Here is an 18811-nt window from a genome sequence, read left to right on the forward strand (position 1 = left end):
AATCTAACTTAAATGTGTCTTGTAGTTTATTCAGATAAATATGACTTTTCCAAAGGAACGTTTTTGTTATTGATTTGTTTTTGCTTTTAAGGAAATTTTATATTCACCAGGACACATGAAGTGACTATTTTGCTATAGTATATTTAGAATCTATAAAGTGAAAGAACGTAAAAAGCCTAGAAAACTGTTTGTCTTTTAAATGAATTTAATCTATGTTTGTAATGCCGCTCCCTGCTGCCCTTCTTTTATTGAATATTTTTGTACATTATGTGAAAATATTTATATAATGGTTTCTTATGTAAATTATTGAACTACACTTTGTTTTGTTATTTGGAAGACTGTTTATTTGATTTTGTATCTTATATTTGTTATTAATGTAATAAAAATAAAAATAAATGAAAATATATATCTTCTCTGCTTTCTTCCGGTTTGTTTGTCGCAATTCGAACTTTATTTAAACCAGCGTGACGTCAGCGCGCGACCGGCGCTCGTCGTAAAGCAGCGAAAAGTGGCGCAGGGATTCACATCAACAGACTGCGATCAATGGCGGCGCTTTAAAGTCTCCGGTGCCGTATCACGCGACTTCTTCTTCTGTTGTGATCACGTTTAACAGCTGACTGACGAAACCGAGCACGAGCTGCCGGTACTGCGGTACTGCTCTGTTTCTCCGCCGATATGCCGAGCAAGAAGAAGAAATACAACTCCAGATTCCCCCCGGTGAGATGCGTGTATTTAGCTCCATACACGAGTCTTTAGCTTTATGCACGAGTCTTTAGCGTGTCGTTGTGTTTCTATGTGAGCATTAAAACGATGTTTTGTGAGATTCAAGTGAAAACACACACCCACCCACATCAGTAACACTCAGTCAGTTAGCCGCTAGCATGCTAACACGAGTATTGTGTCTGATCGTTTAGCTGTAATCATATATTTAATCAATTAAAATTAATCAGTTTATGACGTCAGATGGTGCAATGGATGATATTTTCTCAAGTATCAGAAATTAGTTTAATAACTGAGGCTAAAGACTTCAGCATGAGGATGTTAGCATGAATGCTAATGTATGTGTGTGTGTGAGTCTGTTTGTGTGTTTCTGTCTTTGTGTGTCCTGCAGAATGAAGATAGGATTTAAGATGATGTGATTGAAGTTTGTGCAGTCGTTGTTTTGTACGATCAGACCTAACATCAAGTTTTAAAGCAGTTCACGTCCTGTTTTCACAAGATCTCTCCAGCCCTAATATGAGTTACAGTTTACAGATCTTTTGGATTCAGTGTTTGTGTTGATCCTTGTGTTGAACACATCTGCTGATAACATGTAAATAAACAAACACGCAGCTCAATAAATTCCTGTCAAGTTTGGACTCTTCAGATCAGTTAAGGGTTTGCTGTACGGTCACACCCAAAACAAACACATGTACATCTGTTGACATCTAAAGAGAAACCTCACGTGTTTTATAAAGAAAATCATGCACTGTTTGTGTTTCTGTCATTGTGTTTTGCAGGCCAGAATTAAGAAAATCATGCAGACAGATGAAGAGATCGGCAAAGTCGCTGCTGCAGTTCCAGTTATTATCTGTATCCTCCAAATCTGTGTCCAGTCATCTTGTGTATGATACAGTGTGTCCTAAATAGAGATGGCTTAGGATCCCATGACTGATCATTTACCAAATAATGCCTAGAGAAGAGTCACGTTTTAAATAAGAAAAATAGCCTAATTCATTGGTTATTTTCGAGCATGATGTTAATGGTCTAATCAGATTCAATGGATTGTGCTAAACTATGTTAGTGGTACCTCCAGACCCGGAGATCAGCTGAATGGAGTCCAAAATGGTAAAACTCAATTATTTAACTCGAGGGGAGCTGGAAAATGAGCATATTTTCAAAAAAAAGTGTAGTGTCCCTTTAAGATTATGTGAATGGATTTATTTTCAGATGGTCATTTAGCATCATGATAGAAGTTTCATGATGATTAGTGGGAGGAGTCTGATGGGGGCGGCGTGTCATTTAACATCTTTCCTTGATTTTGAATCAAGCTCGTGCTCTTGAGCTTTTCCTGGAGTCTCTGTTGACAAAAGCCTGTCATGTCACCCAGTCACGCAATGCCAAAACCATGACGACATCACACCTGTAAGTCACATGACTCCTGTTAACAAACAGTGCAGGTTCATATAAGCTTCATGTCTCTTTTCCGTGTGTGTGTGTGTGTGTGTGTGTGTGTGTGTGTGTGTGTGTGTGTGTAGAAAGCAGTGTATTGAATTGGAGCAACAGTTTGACTTCCTGAAGGATCTGGTCGCCACGGTGCCCGACATGCAGGGGGAGGGAGAGGAAAACCACGCGGAGGGGGCCGAAAAGATCCCACGCCGGTCAGATTCCAGTCCCTCAGTCCATACTGATTCCCGTTCAGTCCATCTCTACTGTATACTGTGTCTATCTGTAAGAAACTGAAGTGTGTTGTGTGTGGTTTTAGAGGTCGTAAGCCTGGCTCAGGGCGCAAGAATGGTGGCACAAGAGCGAAGGGCAAAGACAAGAAACTGTCTGGAACCGAGTCAGAACAAGAGGTAAATACTTTTGATTTCTTAGTTCCTTATGTTCAGATGATTACAAACCTCTCAATTATGCGATGTGGATGACCTTTGACCTTTATTAAAATGTGCAGTTTGCAGCAGAGCACATTGCGTCGAAATAACGTATCCCACAATGCTATGCACTTGACCTTTCATTTCCCACAGAGTCGGCTCGTGAGAGTCATGGATCTGTTGGACGACACCATAGAGAATTTAACCAAAGTTTTAATAGCAAATGAAATGTGTTTGCTGTGTTCAACTCATTTGCTGTGTATGCAGATTATAATGTGGAAGTGTCAGTTTCAGGGTTCACACTTTGATCTCTGTGTTTCATCACTGGCGCTACACAAAAATCTGACTGAAATCACCCTCCACACCGTACTGTATAGTAGGTGAACATCAGTAGTGTGTGAGGCGAGTAGTATGTCATAGTATTCTTAAAACACTTCCCGGTTGATCTACTGCTTTTAAAGTGTGCATTTAATTGATGCGTTACTATCCTTAGAGACAACCCCATCTGAGGAGACGTCATGTTAAAAAAATAAATGAAATGAAAATATCAGATGTCTACGAACCGGCGGCTCTTTAAGTGAATTAGGTACCAGAAATGTATTCCTCATGATTTAATTATACTTGTCAAACAACCCGTATGTAAATTGTGGTCGTGGTTGTTGTGATTACATCATAGGTCAATGGACAAACGGGTCACATGACATGAAAACATGGCGGATACAGTATGTCTGAAATATATTCATACTGCACTCACACATACTATATACAACATATAAAGCTATAGATACTTCATTTAGTTCACACACTAGTACACGATTTCAGACGCAGCTAGAGTTTTTTTTATTTTATATTTCCTGCTTCGCTTTGCTCATTTCATCACATTGTCTCTTGGATAGAAAAAGTGTTCAGGCAGATCATTATTTCATGTTTGCTTGGTTAAGTAGTCATCTTATAACTGTTCTGTTATGTGTTGATGTGTCTGCTGACTGGATCTGGGCTGAGTTTTTCAAAAGCATCGTAAAGCTAGTAGATTGAAAAAAAGTAATCTTCCACTCGCTTCCCAAAGGCATCCTAACTTAACTAACACTTGAAAATCTCTGTAGATCTACGAGTGCTCTGGACTAATAATCCCAAATCCCTATCATAAGTGACCGAGTCACCTGCAGGACAATCGGCAAATTGCACCTAAACTTTACAATAAACATTTTGCAAAAATAAACGTTTGTTAAGTATCTCTTAGAAATCACTCTTAACTCATTACCCGCCAGCAAAATGCCTTCCAGGAAAATGTTCTTCTTTAAATATATAAACATACAAATATATTAAATGAAAGAACAGACCTTCTGCTTTCCAAACAATCAACAAACAAATCGGTTTATTATAAAATAATTTTGTTAGAGATCAGATTCAGAACAATTATCAAAACCTAGTGTGACAGAGTTTAAAATGGTGTTAAATGAGTTTTTGCTTCAGTTTTTTATAAATTGGGTGAGAGCGCCAAAACTCGTCATTGGCTGTGAAATGTTTTTTCTTAATTGAGGAGATCAATGGCGAGGAAAGAGTTAAGTGCTAAGTTAAATTGGTATCCGGAAACACAGCCCTGATCTTTTTTCCATGATATTTTTATCAAATTTTGTAAAATGAAAGGTCAATGCAAGCTCAAGATATATAATCTGACTGATATAGTATTGTGCACTGCACATTGTATCAAATATAAGATTGTGTAGGGAATTTTGTGCGTACAGAGAGTTGACATAACGTACCTTACACTGATATATATTCATTTGAGAATGAGTCTGATATCTGTTGTCAGGATGAGTCTGATGACAGTGAGTCTGATGTAGAAGATGAAGAGCACACCAGCACTGGACTCTTCCCCAGGTACATTTACATCCTCATCTCATCCTGAAGTTATGCTTTATTAAAAAAATCTCCCATTCAGATTTCATTTTACCTCTTGAATTGCATAAAAAAAGTTCATGTCGTACAGTACAACAGACAGGTTTATCTGGTCTAATGATGTCGTTGTGCTTCTGTTGTGTTCTTTAATTGTGCAGTTTTTATAAACTCTCTACAGTCAGTCACAAATAAAATGACTCGTGTTAAAATGACGTGACGTGTTTTAAACTACTTCTTTTCTGTCTCTTCCCCAGTCCAGATATGCCTCCTCAGTACATGCCCATCGGGGCACAGCCGGGTGTCCACGCCATGCCCGTGACATCGTTTGCCGCTCGCTCGTCACTGATGGCGATGGCCCCGCCCCCTCCCGCACCCCTGCCGCAGAAGAACGAAGACGACGATGAAGATTACGACTCTTAGCTTTTTCGGAATTTTACATTTCTTTTCTTCAGTTCTTTTGGCTGCGTCAGATAAGAGGAAGTGTTATTACAAACGAACAGTCGCGAATAGCCAAGAGAAGTTTGTAGCTATCGCGCAGCCGCGTCACGAGAAGACGAATCGGTTCAATATTAGCTGTTTTAATTTTTTTTAACTCTTATTTTATTGTCGAGGAACAGGTTCTTGTTGTTTTATGGAAATTGGCACCTCGTGATTCCAGTCAAAAAAACGTTTTGTAGAATGAGCCGTGGTTTTGTAGATTTACCCCGATACTTTTTTGCACTTTTTTTTTTGTTTTTCCATGTTTTCCTTCAAACCGTTGTTGGTTTCATCCGTGTCACGTGAGCAATCTCCCCGCTCTTTGTTTTTCACGTTAACTTAAACAAAACCTCCAGGAATCGAGGGTCACTCATAGGAGAGGTTTGCTTTCGTTTTATTGGCAGATGTGACCGAGGCGTCATTGGTGGATCTCTGAATTGTTCTGCAAGAGAAATGAAACGAGATATAGACTGTTTTGGTTTTGTGAATATATAGTTTTGTTTTGTTTGTGTTGTCTTTTTAAAGCTAGTTTTACGATTCCAGGTTTTCTCTGGGCTCTCGGCATCGAACTGTGCAATTCTGCTCTCACTCAGTGGCACAAAACCCAATTCATATTTTTTTGCTTTTCTTCTGTTTATTGGATAGAAAGTCTTTGTTTATCAGAGGTTAAACCTGTTTGACAGCGAGTTGTCCTGCTTTGTTTTGGATGAGGATGTTTTAAAAGGTTTTTTTTTTTGTTCAAAAAAATCATAATTGCTCCAGGATATGATGCACATTTCTATAAATAAGTTTCCTCTTCTTTTATAACTTTTAGACTCTTTTTAATGTTTGTTGTGAAGTTGAAGAGAAATTCGACACATGGCTTGCTCTTGTCTAAATGTGTACAGTCAGGCTGTATGTTCACTTTTAACATTCTCTTGATTTTGTACGAGTGAAATAAAACTTGAGGTTTCAGTATTTTGCTCCTTTAATGCAGTTTACTCATGTGAGATCCAGTTGTTTCTGTGTTCTTCATCTCAAATTACCAACTTTTAAGGGGGACATATCATGAAAATCTGACTTCATGTTTAAGTGCTATAATTGGGTCCCCCGTGCTTCTATCAACCTAGAAAATGTGAAAAAGATCAACCCAGTAACTTTTTTAACCAGTTTTGGTAAACCATTTTCTACAAGCATGTGAAATTTGGCTCCCCTTGTGATGTCAGAAGGGGATCTTATTATAATAATACCGCCACTTATTCTGACACGAAAATAATTGACAGCACAATTGAATATAATTTCAACAAACTATCGTTATGGCGATCAGGGCCGTGCACAAGGGGGTGCCTCTCTGCCCTAATCGGTTGAGGTGTCAAAAAAGGGCACTGATTTATTTTAAGAAATGTCAGTGCAAGATGTTTTCAGTTTTGACAGCTCTTACATTTATTTTAGTCTAGGATTAGTCTAATCCCTGTCTGGGAAACCACCCTGACAGATGTCTGTTTTTGGATGGTTTTAATTCATTATAAATTTGTTTAAAGTGCATTCTGCATAATCATTTTTCAAAGTATTGAAGTATCTTTTGACATTTTTATTTCATTTAAATAGAATAACATCCACACTGCCATATAAATGTTGAAGGTAAAATAAAATTTGTAAACATCTTGACTCTATCGGAAAAATTAAACAATAATTGGGAACGCGGTGTAGAGTCAACAGGACGCGCTTGTAATCGATTGTATGTCTGCTCATTAATTCAATTAATTGAAGTGTTAAATGGACCTTTTGCCAAAATACAAAAAGAACAAATTCATTATTTTTTGTGTATGATATTTTTTCTATCATATTTGATTCATCTTTATGGATTTTTTTTACCACAACAATGATTGATTTAAAAATAATAATGAATATTTTCATGACATATGCAACATTTTCTCATTGTTGCTATATGAGCTGTCTTCAATAAGCACTACAGTCTATTCCCTGCTAAAACCAATAGACACCATCACAGATATTCTGTTGGTTTTATTGGGAATTTTATTGGTTCTAATGGAATATGGCCCAAAACACACTACAGTATAATGGTTTTAATGTTAAAATCTAATGGTTCCTATTGGTGTTTTAATGGAAACCATTAGAATTTTCTGTAATGGTTTTATTGTTGTTTTTTTCAGTAGGGTCCTCCTCCTCATCATCTTTCTCTACCTAATCAAGGTCACTTAAATTGCTATCATGCTAATAACATCTTTATATTTAGACAGAGTCACAAGAATCGTTTACATTGTAACATCCAAATGTTTAGCGAGATATTAACATGTATATAACAAATCTGATAAAAACATCTACATACAATAAAAAAAGACTGAGTGTATGAGATAAACCTTTAATTAGTTTAAATTGACAATGCAGATTGCATCATGAAATTAATGACAATGATGAAATGAGTGTATTTACAGATATTTTAGCATGTAAACCTACTGTATTATATATTTGATAAACATAATTTTAATATAAATAGGACACGATATAGTAGTTACTTTCTTATATTGAAATGTTTGTAACAATATAAAAACAAGTTATATTTTTCTCAAAATAGGAAGATTTCTTGGGAGTCACTAAGCGAAGGCAGACATTTTGGATTTAACATTCAACCCCCCCCCCATCTTACAATTCACAGATCATCCATCAGAGGGCAGAAGACACGTGCCAGATTATATACAACAGGTTTGTTTCTCAATTCTGTACACATACAACATTTAAATACAAGACGAATCAAAGGGATTACAGAGTATACAAATAAAGCCTACACTTTACAAACAAACGGGGCTAAATAGCACTTAAAGTGCACTAGTTCGTAGGGGAACCATTTTAGTTCCATATAGCACCTATGTAATACCTGTGTAGAACCATATTGTGCTATATAGAACCAGATCTGGTGCTATAGTGGTGCTATATATCATCCCCGGATGGTTCTTCATAGGTGTTTTACAGGTAGTGTAGTAGTGTATGTTTGTATGTAATGTAAATGTATGTTATTGTGTGTATCTTGTAATATGAGTGAAATGTGTTATTTTGTTGTAGGACCCCCTTGAAAAAGAGATGATGCATCTCAAGGGGCTATCCTAAAATAAATAAATAAATAAAAGGTGCTATATAGCACTAAAATGGTTCCCCTATGATTACGAGCTTTTTTTGAGTGTATTATACAATCTTATATGTACTACACAAATATGCAAATTAGTTTTTAGGTTTCTATATAAAATTCACATATGTGTAAGAAAGAAAGAGTGTTCTTTAAACATTTACATTTATGAATGTAATATTTGTCAAAAAAGTAATAAATAATAAATCGAATTATGTTATTTTACCACATTATTTTTACACATCAGTTTAAGACAAATAGATTCATAAATCGGCTAAATACAACAACAGATTATAAACAAAACTGGTAAAATTTTGTGGTTGTCTTCAGCGTTAGTGTTTACTAGCATTATTTTGTTTAACTTAACTTACTTTATAAAATGTAAAAATATTAAAAGCGTAAATGTAAATACTGAAGCCTTTGACTATTTAAATATATTGGGTGAAAATATAGATTCGGTCATTTCAAGTATTTTTAGTGTGTAAAAGTGTCCCAAATTCTCTGGACAAAAATGTTTTAAATATATGCTAAATCCATTTTAAATAAATTTTAATTTCATATATATTTAAAGTATATATTTGCAGTTGAGCAGTTTAAATTTCACCTTTTTAAACTTGTTACAGTTTTTCTTCCAATGTGATGTTAATATAAATGCTTTAAAATATATTTCAAAATATGCAGAGAGTGGCCAAAAATATTTTTCAGTATATATATATATTTAGGGGATTTTTCGTATATGTTAAAAATATTTATGCCGTATGGGACCTGAAATAATTCCGAATAATTTGTTGCGCGCGCACATTGTCCAGGAGAGGGAGGAGTCATGTGATTCTCTTCCTGTCCCACCCACTGTCTACCGGACAGACGGGAAAAGTTCACGGTAAACGGGAACACAGCGACAGCGAGCACAGCGAGTTTCCGCGACGCGCGAGCAAACGCAATCAACCTCGAAACGTTTAAGTAACGCGGCGCTGTTAAAACATCGCGACGCGATCACCCGAGCGGCGCGCGCGCGTCTCTTCCTGTTCTGGAATCTGCTGGCAGTAAAAGTTTGTCTGAATAAAGCCGAGCAGAACTTGAACAACATCTGAAAGAAGATTGACGATGATCGATTCGGAAAGAGAAACCAGACGAAGCGTTTAACGCGATGTGAGTAGATTTCTGTGCGCGTTCATGTTCAGCTTTCATGCGCTTTTCCTGCTATTCTTCTGGTGTGAGCGCTTCCTGCTCAAAAACCACAGCAAACGCGCGCGCACACACACACACACACACAACAGCTAAAAATACTGAGACTCTCTTCAACTCTTCTCATTTTCTCACAATCGAGCTTCAGCTTGTTCAAGTGTTTAGATGACGGTGACAGCGAAACGTCAAAGTGACGTCAGGTCACAGGTCTAAGTGAATGGAGTCACACAAGAGTGTCCGTCCACCCTCAAGGGTCCATCCCAAATCCATCCTTTGTGTCCTGACGGAGACTCGTGTCTGATGGAGACACGCTCGCAGGTGATGATCAGAGATCTGAGGGCAGGACGACGTTCATCATCCCGCTAACTCGGACGCAATCGGCATTAAAGCCTCGTGGAGCTCCATGGAGCCGCTGAAGAACATCTTCTCCCGTGGCCCGCTGTCCACGTGGAAAAGTCTGGATCAGAACCAGAAGGGAAACTTCACCAACCCCATCTGGACGGCTCTGTTCGACTACGAGGCTTCTGGAAAAGACGAGCTGACGCTTCGTAAAGGCGACCTGGTGGAGGTCCTGTCTCTGGATTCGGAGATATCCGGTGACGAAGGATGGTGGGCGGGAAAGGTCAACAACAAAGTGGGAATCTTCCCCTCCAACTACGTCTCCTTCAAACCCAGCGGTTACAACAAGCTGCCGGGCGCCGACGTGGTCCGGGACCTGAGCACGGCCGTGGTGAGCGGCGAGTTGGAGCCCAGAGCGGTGGATTTCAGCGAGCTGAGCTTGGAAGAGGTGATCGGGGTCGGGGGCTTCGGCAAGGTTTACCGGGGCACGTGGAAGGGGGAGCTGGTGGCCGTCAAAGCGGCCCGTCAGGACCCGGACGAGGACATCAGCGTCACGGCCCAGAACGTGCAGAACGAAGGAAGGCTCTTCGCCATGCTCAAGCACCCCAACATCATCATGCTCAAAGGGGTTTGCCTGCAGGAACCTAACCTGTGTCTGATCATGGAGTACGCGTCGGGCGGGCCGCTGAGTCGAGCCCTGGCCGGCCGCCGGATCCCTCCGCACGTTTTGGTGAACTGGGCGGTCCAGATTGCCCGAGGAATGCTGTATCTTCACAACGAGGCCATCGTACCCGTCATCCACCGTGATCTCAAATCAAACAACAGTAAGTTCAGCTCTTGCTCATTTATTGCTGTCAGTGGTGTAGAGGGGCTCTGTGTGGACTGGATGAGTGAGTTAGGGTTCATCTCAAAAATCTCAACAAGACACACAAATGTAGAACAAACACATTCATCCATTCATTCATTTGGACGACTCTAGTCTTACTGTGTTATTAAGTCTTTATCAGATGTGTGCCTGCAAAACTCTGCTGTCTGTTATTCAAACTAATCTCTCTTACTAGTTATGTATGTGTACAATATAGGGGTGGGCGATATGACCAAAATCTTCTATCACGATAGGATTAATTTTATATCATGATAACGATATGTATCACGGTAGAGTTTTTTTTATGTTTTAATAAGGTTTAAATCTTTAATACCATAGAAATGTTCATAATTCTCACAAAAACATATACAAGCATAGAAAGAAGATAAATACAAATAAAACTCAAGCTCTCTGAAGATAAACAGTGAATGATATGAGAATGATAATAAATAATTATGCATGTATGTATAGGCCTATATATATTTTTATTTAAGGTAGAAAAGTGATTTAATCAGGAGCAGTGAGAGATTTCCTCTCAATGCTGTTTGATTAACACGAGTGACAGACAGGAGCAAAATTAGGTAACTTCCCCTTTAAGACCAAAGTCCCTCTCCAAAACACTGTTACACATACACTGTTACACATGCGCTTTGTCTTTTAGCTGTTTACTTTCTCTTAAGACCTAACTGGTCGTGTTTATGAGGATGCTTGCAAAGACGGGAATTTTGACGCATATGTGTATTTAAGGCCAATAAAGCGGAAAATGCTCACGAGCTTAATGAGCAGCGGTCGCGCGACTTGCGCGCTCCTCACAGACAGAAAGAGAGCAGCTGTTGCGCGACTTGTCCGCTCCTGACACACATAAAGAACGCACGCATACAGATCTGCTGTCTGTGTTTCAATGGCTTAAAATAGCTTGTTTTAAAACTGCAGTGCTTAAATATGTGTACAAACGTTACGTTTTCTCGAGCACGCACACAGGAGCGTGACGTGAGTGCGTAACCTCGATAGAAACGATAGTCCAAAATCTCTACCGGTTGACAAATTTCTACCGGTTAATTATGTCTACCGGTTTATCGCCCACCCCTAGTACAATACTAGTTGACTGTTTTGAGACGCTGATATAAAGAAAGCCGTATGGATGATATAACACACATTACATTGCAGTGAATAAGAAACAAACAGAAACTACATAAACATTTCTTATGCACAACATTTATAAATAACCATTTTAAAGTAGATTGTTTGAATCAGTGTGTTGTTGTGTGTGACACACATAAGAAGTGAATAATGATTGGTCATCTTACAAATTTAATTAAGAGAAATTGAATGGCTGATTGAAAAGATTTTTCTGCAGATAATAAAACAAAACGAAATATTTGCCTATACATTGAATTCATTCCACAGATTTCACCCTGAGAAGTCTGCAGTGATGGTTTGGATCAAGTCGAATATTTTTTTGTGTTATTTGGTAACGCTCTCTTGCTCTGAGAAAACGGCCTGTTTGTGGATGAGATTTCCATGGCTTGGGATTGAGAGGATTGTTGCTTGCTGAATATCAGATGATTTACACATGGGTCAAAGGTCATATTAGGTCGCAGGCTGTTGATTATATCACATCAGGTTTATTTCCATGTATAAACTTTTCTAATAGTTCTGTCCCGGTAAACATTGTTTTGGTCCACGTGGGGCACGGAGCGCTTTGATATTCCCTCTTCAGCCGATGGATCTCAATAACTGTTCCTCTGGTCATAGTGATATTGACGGATAATCCAAGAGTTTAGCTGTTAGTTTGCTGTGTAACAGGTGGATAGACTCACATCTTTCAGTATAACTAAAACAGTTTTTATCTCTCTGGATTAAATAATGTGTTAACTAGAGTGAATGAAATCTTACTGCTTTTAAAAACCCACAACATCACAGCAGTTTGATTTATTTATATGACAGAAGCACAATATAGAAATATCTGTGAAGTTAGCATTCAAACTGCTTATCATTATGACATTATTTACTTCTCTCTGTTACACTTTTACTCTTCTCTCATTAGGTATCCCATGATCCTCCACGTTCAGTCTGTCTGTTAGGCTGGAAATCACCTCTGTTGCATAAAACAAACTTATTAATGCGCCTCACAAAACTCAACCCAAAGCGACATAATCCACTCGCTGTAGTTTGTGATCTTATCTCATTCTGTCTCTCTCTCTTTCTCATTCTCTCTCTCTCTCTCTCTCTCTCATTCGCTCTCTCTCTCTCTCTTTCTCTCTCTCTCTCTTTCTCTCTCTCTTTGTCCCAGACCTGCCCTCACTTGTCTCCTGAGCGGTGTTGTTCCAGATCGCAACATCCTGTGTTTTTCTTTCTTCTTCTTTCAGGCAGTTCAGTTCATTTTTGGCTTCCCACTCATTTTCTCTTAAGGCAGTTTTTTTTCTTTCAGCGAGATTCTTCAGTGTCTGATCTGTGGTTTAATGTGAAGCCATTCTTCAGTAGAGATCTACAGATGTGTTTGAACTCTATAGGTGTGACCTGCTGAGAATGATTTTCTTTCTCAGAACTTTAATTGACAGCATTTAGGCTACAGACAAAAAACACTTGCTTAATAAAAAACTTAATTTTTTTATTGAACATTGCACTTTCAACCAAACTGCATTAAATAACAAAATCTTCTTCATTTGAACTAAGAATGTCAAGTTATGCCATTTGTAATATTTCATGATTGTTTAAATGAACGATCAGTCAATGGACTAATGGTTAAATGCAATACTGTAATACGGTTAACTGCAGTGTTCTCCAGCGTTCTCAAGCGAATTAGAGGATTTTATTTTGTCAAAATAACATGCTAGTGGGATTGTAAAATGAGTCAATGTAGTTGGTGTTTTGATAAAATCATCAATTTAAACTTATTTCTAATGAAATATAATGACTAATAGACACATGAAGTCCATGCGTCCAAGACATAACAGAATAAAGGTTTCGTTTCATTATCATCAAGTGTTATTTTTCTTGCTTTCCGAGTCATTGATACACTGTTTGTTGTAATGATATTCAAGAAGGGAACTTTTCCTGTTATCCCCTCCAGCTTGGACCTGCGGTGCACTTTCAGCAAAGATGCTTTTCTTTATGAAGATAGCAACCTCCCATTAGAAAACACACAGTAGTCAACTAGACCAGCGCCTCAGTCAGTCAATAATGATCAGGGATTTGTGTTGCGGGCGTTGAGAGTCAGTTACAGTTTACATTTAACAGTTTCTTGACAGAATTTAAGATTACATTTTATTCTCTTTATTAAAAGACAGCCTTTGGTCTTCTTCCACGTGAGTTGTTATGCTAATCTTGCAGTCTTCTCTAAAGAGGGTCTTTGCTTTCAGTAGAATAACTGGCTGCATTTGTGATGAGTAAGAATGGGCACGAATACTCGAGCACTGGAATATGGCCTCGACGATCGATCACAACTCTCACATTTTAATGGACTTTAATAGACACCAACACTTAACACTTAACTCAACACGTAACAGTTTTTTTCAACAGAGTTTCAAAGGACTCTAAACGAGGGTCTTATCTAGCAAAATGATTGTCATTTTTGACAAGAAAAATAACAAATATACACTTTTAAAGCACAACTTTTAGTCTAAATCCGGTTGTGATGCGCCAGCGTGACCCCACACAATACGTCATCACGTCAAGAGGTCACAGAGGACGAACGTGAAACTCCGCCCCAGTGTTTACAAGTGTGTTGAAAGAGGACCGTTTCGACGTTGTTGTATGTCAACTGATACTAATTAATGTCTTTGTGGCAGTTTATTGTTTAAAATGATCCGCAAATATGCGTTTTATATTTGTAACATGTGACCTCCCTACATCACTACGCATTCACGTTAGGTTACGCTGGACCGGACCTAGACGAAAAGTTGTGGTCCAAAAGTGTATATTTGTTATTTTTATTGTCAAAAATGACAATCGTTTCGCTAGACAAGACCCTTATGCCTCGCTTGAGATCGTTTATAGTCCTTTGAAACTCCGTTAAAAAAAACTGTTACGTGTTAAGTATTAAATGTTGGGTTCCACCAAAGTCCATTAAAATCAGAAAAATCCTGCAATGTTTTCCCCAAAAAAACACAACTTCCTCTCGACTGAACAAAGAAAGACACCAACACCCTGGATGACATGGTGGCGAGTAAATTATCTGGATTTTTATTTTAAGAAAATGGAATATTCCTTTAAAGGAAGTTATTTACTGGACAGAAGTTTAACTCCTGCACCATCATAACAGTATGTTTTAAAACACATCTAGTCAAAGCACAAGGATTCATAACATTAATCAAACACCTTTAAGTCTTTTTCTATCATTTTAGCGTTTAGCTGTGTCATGCTATTGATTGTGCATCTGGCAACAAAATGACCAGCTCAGAATCGGAAGGTCGTAAGCCTCATCGGTCCGGACGATCATGCATAAAATCAGCCAATTTCGGTCTCTGGCTGGTAGATCGGTGCATCTCTACTTATATTCGTCTACAGTTTAAACTCCATTTCTGACCATTTTGTGCAGTTTTTTTGTTGTGTATGTACTGAAGCAATTTTCATGCTACAATTTTATGCTTCAGTGATATTATTATATAATGAAAGAAGGGCATTTGAGTAGAAATGTCAAATTAAAGGCGGAGTCCACGATGTTTGAAAAACGCTTTGGAAAAGGAGACAGGCCGACTACCAAAACACACACTTATAGCCAATCAAATGCCGGGTTGCGTATGTGTGGGGCGGGTCTATCAACAGAAGGTCCAGATTCTATTGGGGTCGGGGCGTGTTTGTTTAGGTGATTTCAAATATCAACATTTTCTTTCAAACATCATGGACTCCGCCTTTAAGTTTACATGTAAAGGTTATAGTGCATTGTGAAATTTCACCCAAAAGTCAAATATTCCTAACTTTTTGTGAGTAGTGTAAATGCTGGTAGTCACTGACACCGTTCTCCTGTATTGTGTCAGCTGGGAAGTGAGTGTGTTGTGATGGAAAATCAGCTTGACTCTCTCAGGCTCTCAGGACAGGCAGACTTTAGCATCTGTATTTTAGAAAGTCACATCCGCAGATTGAACACAGAGATATGAGGAGGAGGCAGGTACAAACTTGGCATGGGATTCCCCCTTTTCCGGCCTTCTTCCCAGGGAGAATAACATTGGAATGATCACGTCAAGAGGACACACACACACACACACACAAACACACACACACACACACCCACACCACATACACCCCAAACACTATTTGATTCTGCTTCACTGAAGTACTGTCATATCTGAACCATTGATTTCATCTGATTGTAGTCTAGTGTTGGACTGATCTGTTTTTTTAATGAAGTTTATTTAATTTAAGTTTGGGAGGAGCATGGTCATGTGATCCAGCCAATCAGCACAAAGAGATCTTTATATACGGCCGTCCCTCACCTTTGTCTGTTGACGGTTAAACCTCATTCACACAGCACTTTGGTCCCAGAAAATTTTAAAAATTGGCAAAAAAGCTTCTGCGTGAATGTAAACACATCCCATAAATCTTCTGGGATCATTGGCGGTAAGAGGACCTAGTTAGCAACATTGGCATAAGATTCCTGGAAAACCCTCATTGTGAACAAGACACAGAAATATGCCATAATGGGTGTGTCGTAGTGAGGACGCCATCATGTCATCACATCATTGAAGTTACGGTTCAGCTTTTTAGAAAGGAGGGATTTACGTGCAGATCAACATTCATGACGAGAAATGTCGGCAAACTGGACTGGAGCAGATATCAGGGAATAATAAATGAGAGGCATAAACAATAGCGTGCCGTAATGAACACACACACACACACATTCAGACAAATCATTGCGACTGAACATTTCCTTGTATTTGCCAGAATGTCTGTGTGAAAGGTCTTTATTTTTGCAGCATCCGTCCTCCACCCCATCACCTCACTCTCTGCTGGTACATCTATCACAGTTAAAGGTGGGGGGGGGGTACTGTGGGTTTAGGTCAATATTCTGAGTTCAGAGTCCTCCTCTCAGACATCACACTAAATATAATTTATCTCATTCCCTATCAATTACATGTTAATGACAACTCCTGAAATGGACAATGCCGATATTAAGAAAATAATGTTGCTCAGTGGCCCGTATAACAAATATAAATAAATATATATTTACTAGTAAATGATAAACATACAAATTCACATTTATTTTTCATAGCAATATTCTCTTAAAGGTATAGCAAAAGATTTCTGTTTTCCGGGTGGATCATCAAGACTATTGGTCATCCCAGATGTCAATCATTCTGATTATATGTTGACGTATAACCGTCGTACGTGCTCGCCTCTCGGTTTGCTTGCTGCACATGCGCACTTTCACGTGTATGAGTGTTGTGCTACGGTTTCAACCATTCATTGGAGCTCGCGTTCTCTATGTGTTTTTTTTTTCAAAATGTCTGAGGATCGCAATAGAAAAAGTGTCTACGAATTGTATGACAAGAAGAGAAAGGACTATAAAGAAAGAAACAAGACCAGAATGTTTATGGGAGACTATTTCACACGCTGGCTGCTGGTGTGAGCTAAAAGGACAGGTTGGGCTTCCCACGCGAAGTTTCTACAGGAAAGGTACATTTTGTCATGCTATTTGGAGAATCCATTTAAAATCACTGCTAGTAAAAGTTGATGTAAGTTATGATTAGCGATGCTAGCCCTGGCACAAGTCACGAACCGCACAGACACGGTAAACATGCCGACAGAAACTTGTAAACAGAGCGAAGAGAAGAACTGAGCTCCTGCATGCTCTCTCTCTGTCTCTGTCTCGTGCACGCGTTTAACAAGCGTTCCCTGTCGGGAGGAGGTAGAGAGTTTCGTGTGCATTTTTAAAAAAATATCGAGGGGCAGTTCTTTTAAATAATTCGGATAAATCTTCCGCTATACCTTTAAGTGTACACAAATGTAATAAAGTTAGACTTTAATAATAATATTATCACACAGAATTTTGGCACTGGTTGATGCTAATATATGCTAACTAATAAAGCTGTTATTATTTCAACTTAGCCAAAATGTTGCTGGAGTTTTTTTTTTACAAACGAATACATGTTAGTATGAAAGAAGGTATTCTGTAATAAAAGAATATTAATAAGATAATCAAATAGAGAATGGAATGCGTTGATTTTGTGCAATGTTTTACAGTATTGTGGTTGTTTTCTTGTTCTATTGATGGTTGTTTTGTCACGGCAGGACTTGATTGTATCTCACAGTCAGGGTTGAGTTGGTTGAGTTTTCTCCCAGTATGTGTTTGTTTAGTCACTGGATGGGTTTAACACAGAGCTCACATTTGGAGTATGGGTTACTATACTTGTTAACATTTAACTATCTTAAAAAGTGCAGTTCTGTTACTTCATGTCTGGTGGACACTCAGTTGTGTTAAACAGGTTTATCTGGGTCTGTCTGTCTGTCTCTAGTTATGATCACTGAGTCTGGATCTTTCTATCTGTCTCTCTCTCTCTGTGTCTGTTTGTCTGTCTCTCTAGTGAGGTTATAATCAACATGTTCTCACAGAGTTCCGTAGGATAGTCACGGAATATTTTGCTCATTTTCCGTGGCCGTACCACGGACTTTCTTTTTCCGTGTCATTTTTACGGATTGGTTACTGAACTGCTTTTTCCTATTTTCAAACCATTGTCGCTTCGGTTTAGGGTTAGATTTGTTGTTTGGGTTAGGATGTTACTTTAAGTATTGGTTTATACTATTTTTCTGATTTATTCTTTTATTTTTCTAAATTTAAACCATTGTCGCCTGGTGTTAGGGTTAGGTTTGGGTTTGGGTAAGGATGTTGTTTTATGTAAATCTAACGCCAAACCGAAGCGACAGTAGTAAGAAAACGGGACAAAACTGTTAAGTAACAAATCCATGACAATGGCACGGAAAAGAAAGTCCGTGGTACGGCCACATTATAATCATTGTGAATACTTCTCTTATGTTTAGGAACTTTTACCGTCAGGTTATTTTGCTGATTTATAATCTGTTATAGAACGATCAGATCATCTAGTTTACTTTGATGTGCTGTTCCTTCACTCCATTGTTCGAGATATTTATCTCCATGTTTTAGCGTTCAGTTTGATATGTTTTGGATTGTAATGTAAAGTTATAAGTAGGGTTGCCAACTGTCCCGTATTTTGGGCTTAATTTATTTGTCCCGTATGGGACGTACTGTAACAGACTTGTTCAATGAAGCAGATAACGTCCAAATCCCGCACAATCAGTATATGAAGAGTTTCATTAAAAACAAGGTAACTCTGTCAGAAATCTTGATTTTTGGTTGTGCATTCCAATTAATATCAATTCAACTGCAGTTGGTTT

At 38.4% G+C, this 18811-nt stretch overlaps 2 protein-coding genes across 2 annotated transcripts in view; both read left to right on the forward strand.

Moving 5' to 3' along the window:
• Positions 1 to 468: 468 nt before the first annotated feature.
• On the forward strand, positions 469 to 5906 carry drap1 (DR1-associated protein 1 (negative cofactor 2 alpha)). The gene is made up of 7 exons (XM_055218451.2): positions 469 to 717; positions 1500 to 1572; positions 2031 to 2124; positions 2238 to 2360; positions 2465 to 2555; positions 4387 to 4454; positions 4727 to 5906. Exons 1-7 carry the CDS (start codon positions 676 to 678, stop codon positions 4890 to 4892), a joined length of 657 nt encoding a protein of 218 aa, XP_055074426.1. The 5' UTR covers positions 469 to 675; the 3' UTR covers positions 4893 to 5906.
• A 2901-nt stretch (positions 5907 to 8807) lies between these two features.
• The window catches only part of LOC129454010 (mitogen-activated protein kinase kinase kinase 11), a 25792-nt gene continuing 15788 nt past the window's right edge, over positions 8808 to 18811 (forward strand). Inside the window, exon 1 of the mRNA XM_073859627.1 lies at positions 8808 to 10418. Coding sequence (XP_073715728.1) covers positions 9659 to 10418 — 760 coding nt within the window. The 5' untranslated portion in view covers positions 8808 to 9658. The remainder of the gene's footprint in view (positions 10419 to 18811) is intronic.

This window comes from Misgurnus anguillicaudatus, chromosome 21, assembly GCF_027580225.2.
Source record: "Misgurnus anguillicaudatus chromosome 21, ASM2758022v2, whole genome shotgun sequence".
NCBI classification, from domain to species: domain Eukaryota; kingdom Metazoa; phylum Chordata; class Actinopteri; order Cypriniformes; family Cobitidae; genus Misgurnus; species Misgurnus anguillicaudatus.